General features: G+C 38.6%; 1 protein-coding gene across 2 annotated transcripts in view; it reads left to right on the plus strand.

Annotated features, from left to right (window-relative positions):
• Window positions 1-18,971, plus strand: part of LOC117466499 (electrogenic aspartate/glutamate antiporter SLC25A12, mitochondrial-like) — a 27,847-nt gene continuing 8,876 nt past the window's right edge. The window contains exons 1-9 of one of the 2 annotated variants that reach the window (XM_034109774.2): window positions 1-72; window positions 4,829-4,882; window positions 6,765-6,907; window positions 8,915-9,030; window positions 9,612-9,751; window positions 15,151-15,297; window positions 15,875-16,013; window positions 16,870-16,963; window positions 18,016-18,100. In XM_034109774.2, coding sequence (XP_033965665.1) covers window positions 6,798-6,907; window positions 8,915-9,030; window positions 9,612-9,751; window positions 15,151-15,297; window positions 15,875-16,013; window positions 16,870-16,963; window positions 18,016-18,100 — 831 coding nt within the window. In that variant the 5' untranslated portion in view covers window positions 1-72; window positions 4,829-4,882; window positions 6,765-6,797. Of the gene's footprint in view, window positions 73-4,113; window positions 4,384-4,828; window positions 4,883-6,764; window positions 6,908-8,914; window positions 9,031-9,611; window positions 9,752-15,150; window positions 15,298-15,874; window positions 16,014-16,869; window positions 16,964-18,015; window positions 18,101-18,971 lie in introns of those variants that run through there. The other variant, XM_034109773.2, reaches the window with a different exon arrangement.

An 18,971-nucleotide genomic window follows, 5' to 3' on the forward strand; every position in this document is an offset into this window, starting at 1 on the left:
CAAATTAACTTTGTAATGTGAATACTGTACTCGTGAAGTTCGTGAACAAAGAAATACTGATAACACGGGAAGGTGAGTTCAATTAAAGAAAGACCTTTTTACGAACTGATGTTGTCATTATACGGAAACCCATAGAAGCCAGAAGCTGAAACGTTTTCAAAATAATGACGAAGTATCACAAAAATACTGAGTGGAAAGCTTCTCTTTATTACAAGTTAAGTGTGTCACTGTTTTTAATGTGTTCTATTTGTTTCACTCACTTAGAGAATTTTTTTCTTGACTTAGCAAGATAGCAGTTGTTTGTTGTTTTCTTTTACTTTTTATTTATTGGCTTATTTCATTAAACAGATGCTCTTTGTTTGGAATATTTATAAACTCATATGTTTACATATAGCATAGGTACATCTCAACAAGGAAGAGAAGAAACAAAGATAAAACTGAAATACACTTTTTTTCTATATAAGCAGCAGTGATATATTTAGAGTTAAATGAAAGCTGATTACAAAGCAACAACTCATACAGTTAATATTTAGCCATGGGTCTAATAAAACAGAGGGATTATTTCACAAATATTCATACACTCTACACAGGCCCACACCTGTTCATAAACACACAGTAGGCTTGTTTGAGACAAGCGAGACCTGCGCAGTTGCGATTGTCACTACCCGATCTGCAGTGCGCATGTGCGAGATGGTCCGCCATATTGGACAACTGCGGACGGCAACCCAAGTAGGACACACTGGCTTTTGACAAAGCTCAAAAATAAAACGAGAGAGAGATGAGTTATTGTTATTACAACGTGACTTCACTATTATTTAACAACTCTTTTTATTGGGTTCTTTTATTTGGGGTTAAGTACATTGTCAGAATAAGTGATACATGGATTTAACTTCTGTTAGACAGCTATCATACTGAATACATATTTACTGTGAATGTGTGCAAAAATGTATGGCATATAGCTGTCTAACAGAAGTTACGACAAAAAAAAAAACGCAACTAGAAAGACTACGAATCCCGGTCCCGCATGCTGGCTCTTACGGAACCGACTAACTCCCCTTTTGTGTATGTACAGCTCTCAACATGCCCAGACTTGTAGTGATTTTCACCTCTTTTAATACTTTTCGCCTCATTCTGAAAGAAAGAAGTGAAATGTGCCAACGTGACGGCCGTCTTGGTGTGTGGTGCGAGACGGGAGATGTAGTTCATTGAGCGGTTTCACACAAAAAAAGTGTTACTTCACAGTTTTACGACACATTTTTATTTTTTTGACTTGTAAAATTATCTTTTAAATTGACAAACATCATATGTGTAATTCGTGGCACAATTCAAACGGAATCGAAAGATAATCTTTCTCTCTCCATTGACTTCAATACATAATTTTTCCAAAATAAGGTCCCATGGAGCTCGACCAGAAGGGGAGGGACTTCGCCTCATGTAGGTAGCAGCGCCATATAGATAGAATAGTAGCTGGCTTGCATAAGAGCAATTATTAAAAGTAGGACGGTTATCACAGGGTTTGTTGGGTACATCTCCATAATATTAAAGGTAGGGTATAGGTAAGTTTGAGAAACCGGCTCGAGATACACTTTTTGTTATATTCCATTGAATGCTCTTAACATCCCGATAGCTATGAATATCTTAAGTGCTTTGACAAAAAATCCAGTCCCGACACGGACACGGGCTAAAATAACTGGATGGCTACCTGCCTGTCAGCCTTCCATCTGTGTACAAACTTTATCTCGTGCGCTCATTGGTCATGTGCGCGTTCGTGTGTGTTGGAGGAGGGGCTCTGTAAGGAAGTGGCAGATTTTTTCAGGTGGTGTATTTTCAAATTCTAGCGCACTCAAGCTGGTTTCTCCAAAATTACCTACCCCACCTTTAAGTTTATAATATAACAAAATAGAATTTTTTTCAATTTCCTAGAGCCCGTAGTAATGTCCCGATGTTAATACACTAACAAGAAACGTAAGTACAGACATGCCACCAACGTACCGTAAAAGAAGCACATTTTTAGTATATGGTTTTCAGATAAATCAATTATCGATACTGTTTGCATCTATCTATCAATCAATAGTCGTTTCCACATTATTCGGAACTCTTGAAAAAAAATAGATTGATCAGGCTTTACAATATCTCAGGATTATTACATTGAATTGTTAACACGGTTCTGAAAAATAGGAAATAGTTGTTCTAACACATATTGGATTCTTCATGTATAACATAACTATTTTTACACACGAAAAAAACAACCGAAATTGACTCATGGGGGAAAGTGCAATTGTGAACATCCCCCTGAGCCCGGGTAATGCTGTGCTATCATCCCGGCCTCAGCTATTCTGTCCTCCAGGTGCACCAATGAATGACCTGCCCAGTCATGTTTAAGCCACTGTAATTTTACCTCGACACTGTCAGCACTAGATTATCCCTTTCCTGAACCATGCCATACCTTTTACAGACCAAAGGCAACAAATTGTGTCTGCATGGAGGCAATGCATGCTGCTTGATCTCTGAACTTCAAACTACAGTCGTTTGGCCAAATGCAGGAAAAAAATATTTCAAAACAAAAAAGACAAACATAAGTCAATTCTTGTATAGACATACGAGTCAAGAGTATTTGTCTGAACTGCCGCAATCAGTGACTTTGCTGTTACACAATTAAACTAAATAATTGACTTTAATTAAATATATGATGTCAACGGATTTCACATCACTGTATTAGGTTAGTTGAAAGAAATAAGATCAAGTTTAAATAAAACATATTAGGTTCAACTTAATAGTATTGATTTCGACTTACCTAAAACAGTTATATGTAAATTGTTGACGAAATAGTATTTTAAATTGTGAGACTGTTCAGAGGCAAGTATTGTACTATATTTATCAAAATTAAGTTACTTTGAAGATTTAGATGTATAGTAATACAAACTAAGATCAACAATTACATTTATAATTTAATATTATAGTTTAAGATCATCTTTCTTCATCCCTTGGTTAAATGTAAAAGCTTCCTGGCACAGAAACACTCCTTTACAAGCTGCAACATTAAAGAGATACACACATTAATGCGTCAACAATTGTAATACCTGAATACATATTATTTTAAAAAGAGATGTTTTGCAGGATGAGCAACAGTAAGACTACAATGCTGAGTGCAAAGTGTGCTGGGATGTAACAGGTGGCTTTATCATAAGGTGGATCTGACAGTAGCATATAGTGCTGCGTACCTGGACTCACATTCAGGTTCAGGTCCGGACTCAAGTCCAGAGGTTCAGGTTCAGGTCCGGACTTATAAGTCCGGACCTGAACCCATGGCTTATGTCAAGTTGTGCGAGTAACTAAAGTGAACTTATTGTGAGCTAATTATCAATTGAAATTAACTCATAAACAACTGAAATTCAAACTCGTCAGGTTTATTGTGCTCCCTTCCAACTTGTGTCTACATTTCTCTAAAAAGTACAAATGTAAAAAAAACACTTTTTTCCACTTAGTCTACAAATGACTTATGACAGCAACTACAGTGAACTACTACAAAGTTCAATATAATAATAATGTTTACATTATACAGTACATACTACATACATAGTGATGTACATACATACTGTTAGAAATTAAAATCAATGTTGATATGGCGTAATTTTGAATTAAATACACTATTTAATTTAAATCAGTTTTATTCTGAAAATTCTTCACTTCCGGTTAGCATTAGCATGTGGGGAAATGCTACGTCTTCAAACCGTGAATCGAAGGTGAAATGACATGTGGTGTTGTACACTGAGCACACTGGGATTAGCACTCATTTATTGACACTGAATCACGTTTATCAGGGAATGTTTAAATAACCACAGACACCAGAATATACGTAAGTGCTAGTTTTTTTGCGAGTCCAAGTACCGGTTCCTGACGTTCCGGTTTTAACCGGACTTGAACCGAAACCTTTTACAAGTCCAGTACCGGTTCGGCGTACCGGTACGCAGCACTAGTAGCATATGCATCAAATATGAATAATACAAATAATAGGTGCAGCCACATTACGCAATTCTATTTTTCTGAAGCTGGACATTTTTAGTTTTCTGTTATTTTAACATGTCATCACTGTATTTTGCTGTCCTGGTTATTGTCCTGGTTACAGTGCACCGTGTCCTCATGTGACTCGGCAGACAGCAAGCTCTCAGCTGCTGCCTCTCTGTCCCGTGCATCGCGTCTCGCGTTGGCTCCTCGTCCGACACACCGCCCTGCAGACAGAAAAGGACAATACTCTGCTAAATATATATTTGGTGTCTTAGACCACGGCGGTCCCGTGTCATGCTCACTGTCATCCTCGAGGCTCGAGCCCAGCGCCTGAACTAGTTCACTGCAGCTGACGTCACTCCCAGCATGGCGGTCAAGGTGACTCCGTCAATATTTCTTTTCAGATATTCATTTTAAAGGCAGTAAAGCAGCCGTCGGATACGAGGACAGCATGTCTGGTCAGACGCGTGGGTTTAAAGCTCTTGTCTTAAATGCAGCAGAATCCACTACTCTTGTGTTTCTGCATCTTTTAGGGGCATCTCTGCCAGCCTGCAGAGACAACTGTAGTTTTGGTGCATTTGCATATAGAGGAGATTTGGGTTGAATACGTTGTTTACATGTATGGTGTTAATAATTGTTGCTACAGCCGTCTGTGATTGACCGTAAAAATCAAAGCTGACCAGTTACACCATGAACTTCAGTTTTATTTATTTAACATATGGCTTAGTATCCCTACATTGTGTAGCCTATTTTATATTAGGCTTAATTGTGATAATCTGACTATGAAATGTCTTTATAGCGAATTTGAACTTGTGTGTTACAGGTGCAACCAACAAAAAGGGCAGACCCCCATGCCTTGAAGGCTATTTTTCTGAAGGTAAGACTGCTGCTCACAGAAATTACAACATTCGGAGCATTAACCAACAAGGCACAAACAGGAGTTTCACAAGTGTACTAACATGTTGCAGCCGTGAGTTACTGTGTGGTGTCCATTGGGATACTACATAGTTCAGTAAAGGTCACAATGCTTTGACTAATTTTTGGATCTGCTTAAACAGAGAATATCCCTCTTGCTTTGACTTGTGTGTGTTGTGATCTTAAGCATGTCATTGGATTTCTCATCACTCTCTGCCCGCTAACCGTCAAAAAAACAAATCCCCACCATTAGGGTGTGGGCTTGTTTACCCACACACGTCTTATTTGCAGGATATACTTGTCCCTTAAAGTAGGGACTCTGTTTGAGATGCAATTCGCCTTAAGGTCTCTGCACATCTCTTGACTCCACTATAAGTGGGCTGCTTAATTTGTAATGCATATTCAGGTGGAAGAGTTAATTACTGGAAGCTCATTCTGACTGCCTGTATAATTTGATTAAGAACTACTTGAGGCCTACTGTGAGGATAAATGGATACACAATCATGTGAACGAGTAATGTGGCAATAAATTGCTTGGAATTAATATTTTCACTTAAAACATTAATTCAGCAGAGTGCATTGAATTGTAACGCTGAAAACACTTGGCTTGAAGGTCTCCTCCCACACTCTTGCTCTGTTTATTTCATGCTCTCTCGATCTGACTTGGCTCCCATGAGCGTGGCCTTTCTGTTGCCAGTTCATGTGGCGCTTGTGTTTCAGAGCTATCTCTGTTCCAACTGGAAACCCAACCCAGACTCTATATTTGACCTTACATCTTAAAGCCTGCTGAGATCTCAGGTTTAGCACAGTGCTGTGTGAGCTGTGCATGTTTCTGCTCCAGTCACGTGAAAGAGAGAAGCAACATTGCTTGCATGCTGATGGTTATTGATTGTCACAACAAGTGTTATGCAGTTTATCAATTTCAATTTGTTGTGTTGTTGTGCCTTCATAGCTGTTATGTGAGGATTATTTGGGGTTGTATGTGTACCTTAATTGTGTTGTTATACAGTACATTCTGAACCTGTGTTAATGCACTCATAAACTGATTTCGTGGCCCAAATGTAAAATCCAAATTGCATCCCCTTGACTTCCATCCATTTAGAACAGTTAATGCTATCTAATATGTGTATTCACCACAAAGCAAACTATTCATTCCTGTTTTAGCAGGTTTTTAAGTTTCTTACAAGTCAACTAACTATGTGGATTTTACAATTGTATCTCCTCCCTGTTGTGCTTTGTATCAATCGTGAATGGTGTGGTATGAGCGTAGGAGATATCACACCAACACAATCTAGATTGATTTTGTATTATTAATTCATTTAATTATTGTCTCAGTGTGTTATGCATTAATGTGTTAAACCGCCTTGATTTTTTAGGCAGTTAAATCACTAAATCAGCCAAAAATAATGTTATTTTTGGAAAAATGGGCTTGTGATTTTGTCAAAAGCTGTCATTTTATTTATTTATGTTTATTGTTTAAAATGTAATTGTGTATCCTCTAGAGATGAATATGGTCCTTCTGAGTGCAAGGATACATTTATCTTGCTCCTACATTAAGTCAAAGAAGGACAATCATTTGAAAGAGACTGCTGCCTTTCAATTCATTCTGTTATTATGTTATACAGAAAAGCATTGTATACATTTAGAAAAATTGTGTAGCGGCAGTAAACTAAACCAAATTGGGCCAGAATAGAAAAAAGACACAAACATCTTACTCTCATAAAAAAGAGAGACCAATATCATCTATTTTTCTCTTTGCATTTAGTAGTCCACATCTTTTTCTTTCCAAACACATGTTATGAGACACCCACGTTGTTTACAGCTCTGTGTGTGTCTCCTCTGCAGTATGCCAGTGTGCTGGAGGATGGAGAGCATTACATGACGCCCGGTGACTTTGTACAGAAGTACCTGGGTCTGCATGCACAATCTCAGCATAATCCCAAAACTGTGGAACTGATAGCTGGAGTGGCTGACACTACGAAAGATGGGTGAGTGCCTACAGTGACGTAAGGAAAGTTGCTTATATTTGTGATATCCTGTTGGTGTCTGTGTTTCTTAAAACAAATCTGTAGATCTCATTTTGAATTTACAGGGTTTACGTTTCCTCACATCTTCATTCCCAGTGTCAGCTGTAATAAATTGTTTTGGTCTATAGCCTCTTGGTATTTCTTGTACGTTGATCGTTACACTTTTAATGATTTTCCCATTATCTTGACATTTCTCCAGCAGTCACGACAGATTAGTTATTGGAGGCAGCCTCTGCTACTTAAATGTATATTAAAGTAAATATTACATGCCATCGTTTGTTGTCTTGAAAGCAATGTAAGGACAAAGGGAAACTAGAATTCTTAAATTACATGCTGTCAGCAGAATACTACAGTACAGGAATGAAGATTATTTTACAAGACGACAAGCGTGTTGAAGTGCGAAGCAGTGCCTTGTTAGATATTATGGGAGGATTATGTTGTGTTTATGTACTTACATTAGGTTGTATACATTTTTTTTTAATTCCGTTACTGGGTCACACATTTCTGTACATTATTGCACTAATAAATGAATGTTGACCAGAATGTAAAATATAATGTACCACGCCTTCCTCCCTCCCTCACTCCCCCCCTCCCTCCACAAAAGCAAACATTTCCCTCATGTTTTATTGCTTTATCAATCTAGATAGTTTCGGTGTGAGCTGCCCAGTGTTGGAAATAAATGGCAAAGAAGGTAGCTTCAACATTTTTAAGCTATCTTGGGGTACTTAAAGTGCCAGAAAAAAAAAACATATTTGATAAAAAAAAACAGCAATGTCTCTCTCCAGAAAATTCATGACCTGGTTACGCAGATACTCCACAGACCTTGTTGTGTGCAGTTTCATGCAGGAGCTATTTTCTTTAAAATTAACTACATCTGCCAACAGTATTACTGTGCAGAAGGAAGCGTACATCTACTCACAACTACTCACATCTACGCAGGGACGAGAGTCTTTTCTGAGCATCCTAGCTGTGAAGTGTAACATTGAGGATGCAATTCATGTTTAATTAGAAATGCTCTGCCACAAAATACAAGCCCTTCCACAAACAAAATTGGTCAAGGTTTGTGAATTATCTTGATTAGCCAGGTCCTAACATTTCGAACAATACATAGATGTTGAGTTTTTTTCATTAATTTGTTGGCACTTTGACCACCACAACCCAAGTACCATCTACCAATATGTTTTATTTGGAGCAATGTAGACAACAAACCAAAACAATCTGGATTGTTTAAAAGCATTACAGTTTAGCGGACACATTTTTATATTGGTGTGAACGGTCCTCTTAAGGTCAGTTTGACAGCTGTGTGTCCCACCTGTTGCACTAACATGTGTAGTAGGGGCTAAACAGACTGAATGATTTATCTTAATAATGTTAGCAGGTATCTTTATCAGGCAGTTTTACACCTGCAGCTAATCAATTTCAAATGAATTGATAAGATAGCTGTGTGTATATTAATCTTGAATTTAAAAAAAGAGCAGCAGTTAGACCTCCACTTTGTCTAATGAACAGCTAAAATAAATAAATAATGAGGTAAAAAATATCTTTAAAGACCAATCTTCTTAGCAAATTAGGGCTTTGTTTTTTGTGGTTTTCTTGAGGAAAATTAAAAGATATTCGTAATAATAATATGTATTTATACAATAAATGATGAAATATAATAGAAAACATGTTGAAGCTCAACATGGACGAGTCCTTCAAGTGCCCTTCAATGTTGAAATGTAGATCATGTAAAGTGATTAAATTCTTTGTCGAATTAAATGGACCTGGCTGAAATTGTTTAAGTGCTGTTTTCATTGTCAAGAATAAACTCTGAAGCTTAGCTGTAAGATAGATTTAAGATAACTTTAATACGCTTTCTGACATTTTGTACTTTCTTTTGTATTTTTGTATGTTTTGTTCAGTATTTCTTCTGTACTTTTGTCATAAACACTTAGTTCAGATAGCACTCTTTCTTTCTTGTCCAAACAGACTGATCTCTTTCCAGGAGTTTCTGGCCTTTGAATCAGTCCTCTGTGCCCCGGATGCTCTGTTCATAGTTGCCTTTCAGTTGTTTGACAAGACGGGCACAGGCGACATCTCTTTTGGTATGTAAATGGTAAATGGTGGTAACTTCATATATGTAATGAAAGTTACAATTCTCAATACATCTGCACGATGGGGGTTCTGTTTGATTGTGACATTGATCGTTTTGGGCTGCAAGAGCTTTTCTTCCTAAAGCATGTGTTGCCAATAAATGTAACAGCAGCCATGCCTTTTTTATCTATTACATATGCTAGTCTCGTCTAAGGGCAAGACAGCAAGTGAGCTGTTTGGAACATCTCATTATAACAAGCTCCATCTGACAGGCAGAGCAATGAATCCAGCATGCCATAAACTAAGAGATACAGAGTCTTACAAAGAAGCTGCGGCTATGCTCTGTCTGTGCACTGAAACTGAGGCAGTGCTTATACAGAAAACGTCCAGTATGGACTCAAACCCCTCAAAATGTAAAGTGGAGGAGTGGAACTGTCAAACAGCACATTCAGCTTTGCAATCCAAATGGAGTATTTCCTCTACTTCAACAAGGTTTTCTACCAACGCAATCAGGATGTAAGATAGATAAAATTGCATCTTGCATGTTTCCCCTGTCTCTTTTCTATCGCTCATTCATGTTTTACTCTTTCAGAAAATGTACGTGACATCTTCAGCCAGACCACAGTTCATCACCACATTACCTTCAACTGGGACTGTGAGTTCATCAAGCTTCACTTTGGCCATGAAAGGAAAAAGAGACTCAGCTACTCAGAGTTCACCCAGTTTCTGCAGGTATATAATCGATCTACACTTTCTATAGGTTCTGTAAAATTACCAATCCTGCTTGACAAGCCTGCAGCAAGTCTCGCAACAAAAAGACTACTACGCTTGATTTCCTGTCCAGAGTTACAACAAAATAATGATACCATTCTTTTGTCTTTCAATCAAAAGCTAAGAAGATGGTTAGCTTAGCTTAGCTTAGCGTAAAGACTTGAAAGTTGAAACAGGGAGGAAACAGCACCTTTTAAAGCTATTTATAACTTTATGTTAGACTTAAAGGTGTGGTAGGTAAGTTTGAGAATCCGGCTCGAGATACACTTTTTGTTATATTCCAAGGAATGCTCTTAACATCCCGATAGCTAAGAATATCTTAAGTGCTTTGACAAAAAATCCATAAAAAATGTCCTCTGTGGAAGCCGTAGCCCTGTAAAAAGCACGACCAATCATTTCATTCCAACCCAGTCTCACGGCATTTCGTGTTCACCAACACGATTTTTAATCTATTGATTCGTGTTCACCAACACGATTTGCCCCTTTTTTTCGTGTTGCACAGCACGATTTTAAAAGCAATGTATTTCTACTGGTAATGTGTTTCGTGCCTGCAGGCTGCAGCACGTCTTTTTCTCCGGTCGGGTCGTGGAAGACCGGAAGCTGTGTGGTTCATAAAAACATGTTCTTACTCAATATCAAGCCACAGTTATTGCTTTTATTTTAAATCGTATAATTTCGGACTTTTGTTGTCATCTGTGAGGAAAATAAATGGGGCTCAGAGCCTCAGGATACTGAAATCTGTATTTTTTAAATCTTTTTTTCCTTCTAATTTGTTATTCTTTTCAAAATAACACACTGTTATTTACTCACCAATAATACACAATTCTCCTTGCTTTTATTTATTGGTTTAATTCCATAATCTCTGGCTTTTTTGGCGTCCGTCAGGAACTGAATTTCAAAATAAATATAACCGGAAACAGACGTAGGCATTTCGAGCGATTACCCAAGATCCTCAGCTATGGTTTTAAGCTCGCTGATTGGATGTGTTAGCCGCAATGCATGCTGGGATTTGGTGTTTATATTATATGAAATCCGGAAAACATTTTAAAAGTATAAAATAATACTTAATTCCGAGTGCTCTTGCTTTTCTCTTTGAAAGTCATCACATAACGGCATTGTAATACACGGTTCGGCTGCATTACATATTACAGATCTGCCGTAGTTCTTTATTTATAGAGCCCTGATGAGAAGACCTTTGGAAAAACTGGAAGAAATGCCGCCGAAACTGAATACTTGACGTGGATCATAAATATATCAACAATTAAACAACATCTTCAATTTCTCTTCACACAATACGTCTCCTTGCAGTATCAACACTAATTCGGCTGACTTTTACATTTGATCTAATTCATAGATAGGTTATATTTACACCATAACGGTGCACAGCTGATAGAAAAGGACTGTAGTTTTTAAAGATATTACTGATTTTCTTTGAATGTAAATACTGAGTCTGAAATAGTATAGCAATATGCTGTAAAATGATGTGAAAGCATGCATAAAACTATACATCTTCTGATGTTGTACATACACACTAATAATACAAAGTTGTTATGGCTGTGTGCACCTTGTGTGCACCTCCTAGTGGTTAAAGCACGTTATTGAATTATTGTTTGTATGTGTTATATTTGATTAAAAAAATATTAAGAGTACATGCTTTCATAGGGGGAAAGTATAAATATAGAAATATAGAATATAAAAAATCAAGAAGATACTATAAGTGATCTCTACAATAAAACAGTTTAGTGCAGGATGTACAAAGATATTAATAGGAGGAGGTGCAAAACAGAAAAACGGATTAACCTTTATTTAAACATTAAATATTAAATATTAAGCCTGACAAAGTAATTAACGTCTAATATATTGCTTTCCTGCAATGTTAACTATGTTGAAGCACTTATTTTAACTGATATTATACACATGAATTATACTCTTATGTAGATAGAATAAGAAATGTGCAGAATATGACAGTTTAATGGTGGTGGTACACACATATTGATAGATGTCTTGTAATGCACTGTTGAGGAACCTGTGACCCAAGTTTTTCATTCATTGCATAACTACACCGTAGTTGTGTATGATATGTCAATAAACCTTTGAAAATCTTGAAGGGGATGTGCAAAATAGCCATAATATACAGTCTTTAATTAACTATTAGTAGAGAATAACGAGTAATGAATATACTTTATTACTTGTTTCCATTCATGTCAATTGCAGATACATGTTTAGTCTTCTCAAGCACCAACTATCAAATATCTCTCCTGATTGTTGGCACTTGACAATCACCTTACCTGAATTTTACTTAGGTGTAACTAAAGTCTGATTTAAGGGTTGTTTATATATTTCACATAATTAATCAGAATCTGCAAAGTAACTCAAATAAATGCAGTGGAGTAAAAATACCAGGTTAACCTCTGAATTGTAGTGGAGTAGAATTACAAAGTAGCAATGAGCTGTCATGTGGGTATATATTAATGCTGCGCATTATGGACACAAGCGATTTTCACCCATTTATTAATTATATGTTTTACATTTGATAACACCAATGTGTTTAATAATGGCAACTTCTAATTGTGGGAAAAACGAAAACGTTCAGTAGAGACGTCCCATAGAACATTTTGCGAAACACAATAGCCAGCATGTGTAGTTCTGGAGGGGTGTTCGATTCCAGTTTTGGATAGTCTGGCGTGGTTTTGTTCCATTTCACACAGCTGTTTGACGCTCTGCGTAACCTTACGGGAACTGTAGTCCTAAACGATAGCTGGGGATTATGGGTAGTGTAGTGTCTTCGGCCATCCTAATTCTCAGAAATGTTGACAATCGCAATGATGTTCGAAATGTCCCTTATAGGCCTACGTCTGTTTCCGGTTATTTTTATTTTGAAATTCAGTTCCTGACGGACACCAAAAAAGCCCGAGATTATGGAATTAAACCAATAAATAAAAGCAAGGATAATTGTGTGTTATTGGTGAGTAAATAACAGTGTGTTATTTTGAAAAGAATAACAAATTAGAAGGAAAGAAATATTTAAAAATACAGATTTCAGTATCCTGAGGCTCTGAGCCCCATTTATTTTCTTCACAGACGGCAACAAAAGTCCGAAATTATACGATTTAAAATAAAAGCAATAATTGTGGCTTGATATTGAGTAAGAACATGTTTTTATGAACCACACAGCTTCCGGTCTTCCACGACCCGACCGGAGAAAAAGACGTGCTGCAGCCTGCAGGCACGAAACACGTTACCAGTAGAAATACATTGCTTTTAAAATCGTGCTGTGCAACACGAAAAAAAGGGGCAAATTGTGATGGTGAACACGAATCAATAGATTAAAAATCGTGTTGGTGAACACGAAATGCCGTGAGACTGGGTTGTTCATTCAGGTCATGTGCGCGTTCGTGTGTGTTGGAGGAGGGGCTCTGTAAGGAAGTGGCAGATTTTGTATTTTCAAATTCTAGCCCACTCGAGCTGGTTTCTCCAAAAGTACCTACCCCACCTTTAACTAGTTGTAAAATCTAAAACCTGATGGTGATAAGACTCCAGAAATTCACTGCGAAGAAGATCCTTATGCTATGCTACGCTAACCGGCTGCTCGTATTTTTTATCGAATTCACATACACAGATCAAATATAAGAGTGTTATCAGTGTTCCTATTTTACACTTGGTAAGAAAATATTGTGTTAATCATTTATTATTGCTATAATGTGTTCAACAATTTCTATTTGTCACTTTTCTTAATTTAAATATGCCCCTAACTAATTATTTGTTTATTCATCTTCTCTCTCTCCTCGCCCTTTTTGCGAGGGGACACAAAATGGAGAAAGAGTCCTGTGTTATTAACCAACTGTCTGTTGCACTTCCTCTGACAGAAATTCTTCCTCTTTTCTTTTGCTTTATTTATGGAGACACCTCTTTGACAAAAATGTACACAATGTATTGTTGTATTGAAATGGATACCAACTGAGATAAAAGAGGCTGTAGTAACAGTAAAAGTGTAGCATTTTAATTGGTATTTTAAAAAAGTGTTATATTTCTCTGTTAAAGGATGAGTAGTCTGAACAGTGTAGATTCATTGACTTCAGCAGCAGATATTAAGAGCAACATTTAAACAGGTATGCATCATGATATGAGCGTCAATTGAATGTAAAACCATTCATAATGATCATCTTTATCTCGTGGCGAGGCTTTTTCCTCCTGCTGAGGAACAAATGGAAATGACGTAACGTGAACTGCATGCCGTATATAATCTCTTAAGATAATGGTGTTGTGGTGTGGAGTTGCATCTCTTTAGCCGTTCTAGCGGTCTGTGGTAGCCCAGTGTGCCATTAAGACACTTAACGTTGTTGTTTTGCTTTATTGGTTTCTGCCTGTATCTCACTGAGACCTCTGTGCTGTGAAATCGGCAGCAGCAGTATAGGGTCAGGCTTGGTTTGGAGTTGGGGGCTGCTGTGGAGAGGCTGGGTGGTCCGAGAGTTAGACAGGCTGCACTGCAGTGTGGGATCCCTCAGAGCACTTTGTGGTTTATCATACTTGACTCAGGCTTCCCACTGCTACACCAAAGACCCTAGTGTGTGTAGGATTTAATTTACATCAATCATTTTGGTTGTCTTGTTTTTCAGTCGTGTCCAAGCAGATTTAATTTCTTAACATGAGTATTACTTAAAAATACAAAACAGTACATATGTAGTGGAGATTGTTTGTTTCTCAAACAGTCCTGGCTCTGCCACCTTGTGGTTGTAGCGGTATTTGGCTAGACTTAAAACTTTAGTAAGTGCATTCAAAGTAGAGGTTTTATAGACTTAAAAAGTATGATGTTTGTGAGGCGGCAAAGTAGCATTATGAATTCCCAACAATATAATCAGCAAACATTGTGAGGATTAATCTCCAGCAACAATCCACTGATTATCAGAACCAGAGTGTAAAGATGGAGCTGAGTATTGCGGTGACGTTTCTCTGTGGTCCTCTGGTTGTATGCGATGAGCTCTGACAGCAGACGTTGACCCGGGGTCAGCCTCCCCCTGCATCTCCATCTGATTGCATGGTTGTCATATTGAATCATCTTCCTGCGGACACACCTGCCGGCCACCTCACCCTCCGCTCGGCTCGGCTCCGGGATCAGGCTTCTCGGGACATGGTTTCCATTAGTCTCCAGGAGGACTGTGGTGATTACAACAGCCAGTGTCTGACGCTGTCACATCTGATGCCTTTCACACAATCCAACACTGACATTATTACACTTTCATCCTCTAAAGTACGATTTCCCTGTTCCCTTGTAATGCGATGCTCCTCATCACAGGAACACATTATTTGCCTCTTTTGTCAGCTGACAGCTTGACCTGCTCTCTTTGTGTGTGGTGCTGCAGGAGCTGCAGTTGGAGCATGCCCGCCAGGCGTTTTCACAAAAAGACAAGAACAAAAGTGGCACCATTACTGCTTTGGACTTCAGCGACATCATGGCCACCATCAGACACCACATGCTGACTCCATTTGTAGAGGAGAACCTGGTTTCAGTGAGTTTCAGATTTCTTTTTAGACCACTGTTGAATGTTTAAATCTGATATAATTCATATTTTTATAATAAAGATCTTTATAGCATGTTTCAGCTCATTGTTAAGCTGTTCAACATACAACTGAACTGATTTGTTTCAGCTTTGTCTGCACTCTTAAAATGTCTTTTTTGGCCATTGAAGGCAGCTGTTTGCACCTTAAAACCCACTCTTCACTATCTTCTCAGCAGCAGACAGACGGTTTGCCACTATCTAGTCAACAAAGTGGAACATTTAGCACCTTTGGAGCCAGATATTTCCTCAGGAGTTGGTATAGAACAAAAACAGATATAAAAAGATAGTCAAACTATGACTTTTGTGTAAATAAATAATAACTTAAAATGCAATGATATGTCACTGTAGTTTTAACAACTTGTTCCCGCTGCCCCCAAGTGGCTAACAAGTGTTTTCAAAATGTTTAAGAAGAAAGTAAAAGATAAGCATCCACTGGTCTTTTTATACTGCATCAGAGCTGAATATAATAAAGTCCAGTCGATGCTTCCCATACAGAAGCACTGACAGACTTTTGATGGTTCTCCAGGCTGCAGGAGGCAGCACCTCCCACATGGTGAGCTTCTCCTACTTCAATGCCTTCAACGCCCTCCTCAACAACATGGAGCTGATTCGCAAGATTTACAGCACCCTCGCTGGCACTCACAGAGACACACATGTTACCAAAGGTACATCTGAGACACTCCCAACATCCAAATTAGCCAAGTTTTAAACGTGATGTGAAATGTAGCTGTGCGATGATGCCGTAACTTTTTTTTTACAGAGTTTTGACACACAGGAAACGTTTACTGTAGCACTAAATTACGAAGGTAAATGAACATTTTTAACCTGGTAATCAGATCACCTTCAACATGTAGACCTGTGTAACTGATAGAGGTGCTGACAATCACACTGATGCTAATCTACTTTCTCCCTATGGTTTCCCTCCTTCTAGAAAGGGGTTAGGGCAAATAGTATTTGCAAATAATTCTTGTTATACATAATTCTAATCATATCAGACTGAGTGTAAAGCAAACACTCACATTTCTCTGCCGGTCGCTCTAAAACATATCATTGCGGCACTTGAGGTGACAGAAGCAGGCTTGTAAGCAAACGTTGCAATGCTTGGACCTGGCAGGAAGGTCTTTGTGGGGGAAGTGAATAACTAACTCTTTTCCCTCCTTCAAAAACAACCATTAGAGTTTCCTATTAGAGAGACCACCTGATGGTAATGGAGCTTCTCAGCAGGCCACAGTAAAGCACTGCATATAAAGCACATATATAAGAGTGACACAGGCTGCTGCTAAGGGGGTTGCAAGCTCAGTTAGTCTACTCCCGCCACAGCCCGAATGTATCTCTATAATACCCTTAAATAACCTGTTTAGCAATAAACATTCACAATAAATCGAAAAAAACAAGAAACAGTGTTTGCAAATACTATTTGATGCAACCCTGCTTTAGAAAATACATGACGTGGCTAACCCCTCAGCTTCCTCAAGTCCTGTTTGCATCTTTTCATTTATTCTTCTCTTTGTTGCATTGCAGAGGAGTTTGTTCATGCTGCCAATAAGTTTGGTCAAATCACTCCGATGGAGATTGCCATCCTGTATCAGCTCGCTGGTCTCCACACTCACTCCGGGTAAGACCCCGAATCACCCTTTAACCCTCTAGAGTCCGGCTATTGATCTGTGAATACACTGAACATGTTTTTATTTACAGTACTATAGCTATTTATGTATCACATTTTGACATTTTAATTGTCAAGTATTTTGGGTTACTGGTAGCTTAAGAAAGGTGGTATGAATCAGACTCTGTGCCTTGTGTGCTGAAAAGAAAGATACTTGTATGTGGGGTGTGGACGATCCTCTGCTCACTGAAATGTGTAAAGAAAAAATAGCAAGCTTTAGGTCAGAGACCTTCAAGGCAAGGTAGCAAGTGTAGGTAGCTGTATGAAAGGAACATCATTTGATTAATACAAAACACAGTTGAACTAGTGTGGCTCAACATCAAGATAATTGTAGTCTTTGATATAATGGACTACAAGTCAAAGACAATGTCAAGTGAGACAGTCTGCAAATCTGAGCACATGAAATTTACAGGACAGTATAAAAAACGCGAAATAAAAATAAGGCGTAGAAAGTCTGCGCCTTAGACTCCAAAAAACAACGTTTACTTAACCTTAGCACTTTTGTCTTACAATCACCCTGGTAGGTTTTGCTGCTGTTCCCTCGAATCCACCAAGGGTATACAAACATTTTCAACATTACCTTGTTATTTTTTTGTATCTACCATGAATGGAATAAATATGTTGCTGGTCTGTTTATAGGCTGTAAAATAAAGTTATTGCTCATTCATTTTAACAACAGTGGCTCCACTGGCTGATTTACAAGACAAACATAAAACATGCATACAGACTTTATGATGCGTCAGGCCAGTGGGGAATACTTGTGTCTCAAACTCTGAGGAACAAAACACTTTCATTTACTCGCTGGGCCACGGGCACTCATCCAGCTTTGTTTGTCTGTTGTTTATATAAGCTTAAATTAAAGTTGCTGTAACTTGAAGTTATATGCCAGTAAAAGGTCTGTGGAAAATCTTACGTAACTGGCTGCTGCTCGCGGGAGATGCAAGGCTTTCTGATTTTTCCTGGCCTAATTCCTTCCCTTCCCTCCCCTGCTGTTATGTGTTAAGGCGGCTGAACCATGCAGACATCGAGAGGATAGCCCCGTTGGAGGAAGGAGACATGCCTTACCACCTAGCAGAGACCCAGAGACAGGTAGCCTGCCTGCTCCTCTAATACACCCCATGTCCTCCTGCCTTTTATCAAAAGCCTTTTTCTCTGCTCCCTCTGCTTCCTTCTCAGAAAAGAGCTAAAAAGGGAAAATGTTCAGCAGCTGAATTAGCCGAGTGCCCATGTTTTTTCTTCCCTTGTGAAGTGCATTACTTTGACTCCCAGATAAAAGTACACCAATTATAGTCATATAAGAGGAATGGATTGTTGCGTTGCACTTCTCCATGAAAGGCTCTCCCTCCTTTATTCACTATAGCCGCACATACACGTGAGCTGCAATCACACATCTGAGAAGCTAATAAGAGGCTTTTATCAGTGTGGGGCTTGAGGAGTTTTAGGAGCCTTTAGAAAAGTCTGCTAATGGCAGGAGGGGAGTGGGAGTCAAGGTGGATGTGGGTGAACAAAATAGTTCCTGCCTCCACCGGATAACACAGCTCTATATCAGGCTGTGGTCAGAGCTTTCAGGCCACTCATGCTCCTGGGACTCACACTCAGAGGTCTGGAATCTGATTCCTTCGGGGGGGATGCTGCAATTCTCAGGCCTGCCCTTTAGTGGAAGTCGGCTAATTGTTTAAACCCTTTGATCAAGACCTCGATCTTGTTAGCATGCAACCCTCGGTGGAAGCATCTGGGAAGAGGAAAAAAAACAATCTGTTGTACTCCCCTCTTCGCATCTGGTCTTGGAGAAGTTACTCAGCGCCTCGACCTGCACACACATACTTGAACAGAGTCTCACTCGGACTGTGTAATATTCATGTAGATACTTATCTGGACAAGGAAAAGGCTTGTGGGGCTAATCTGTTCCCCTTGAACCAAAGTGAAAACAAAGGGGCTCCGCTTTCAACATCAAACACCA

The sequence above is a fragment of the Pseudochaenichthys georgianus genome, chromosome 21 (genome assembly GCF_902827115.2).
Source record: "Pseudochaenichthys georgianus chromosome 21, fPseGeo1.2, whole genome shotgun sequence".
In the NCBI taxonomy this organism is placed as follows: Eukaryota; Metazoa; Chordata; class Actinopteri; order Perciformes; family Channichthyidae; genus Pseudochaenichthys; species Pseudochaenichthys georgianus.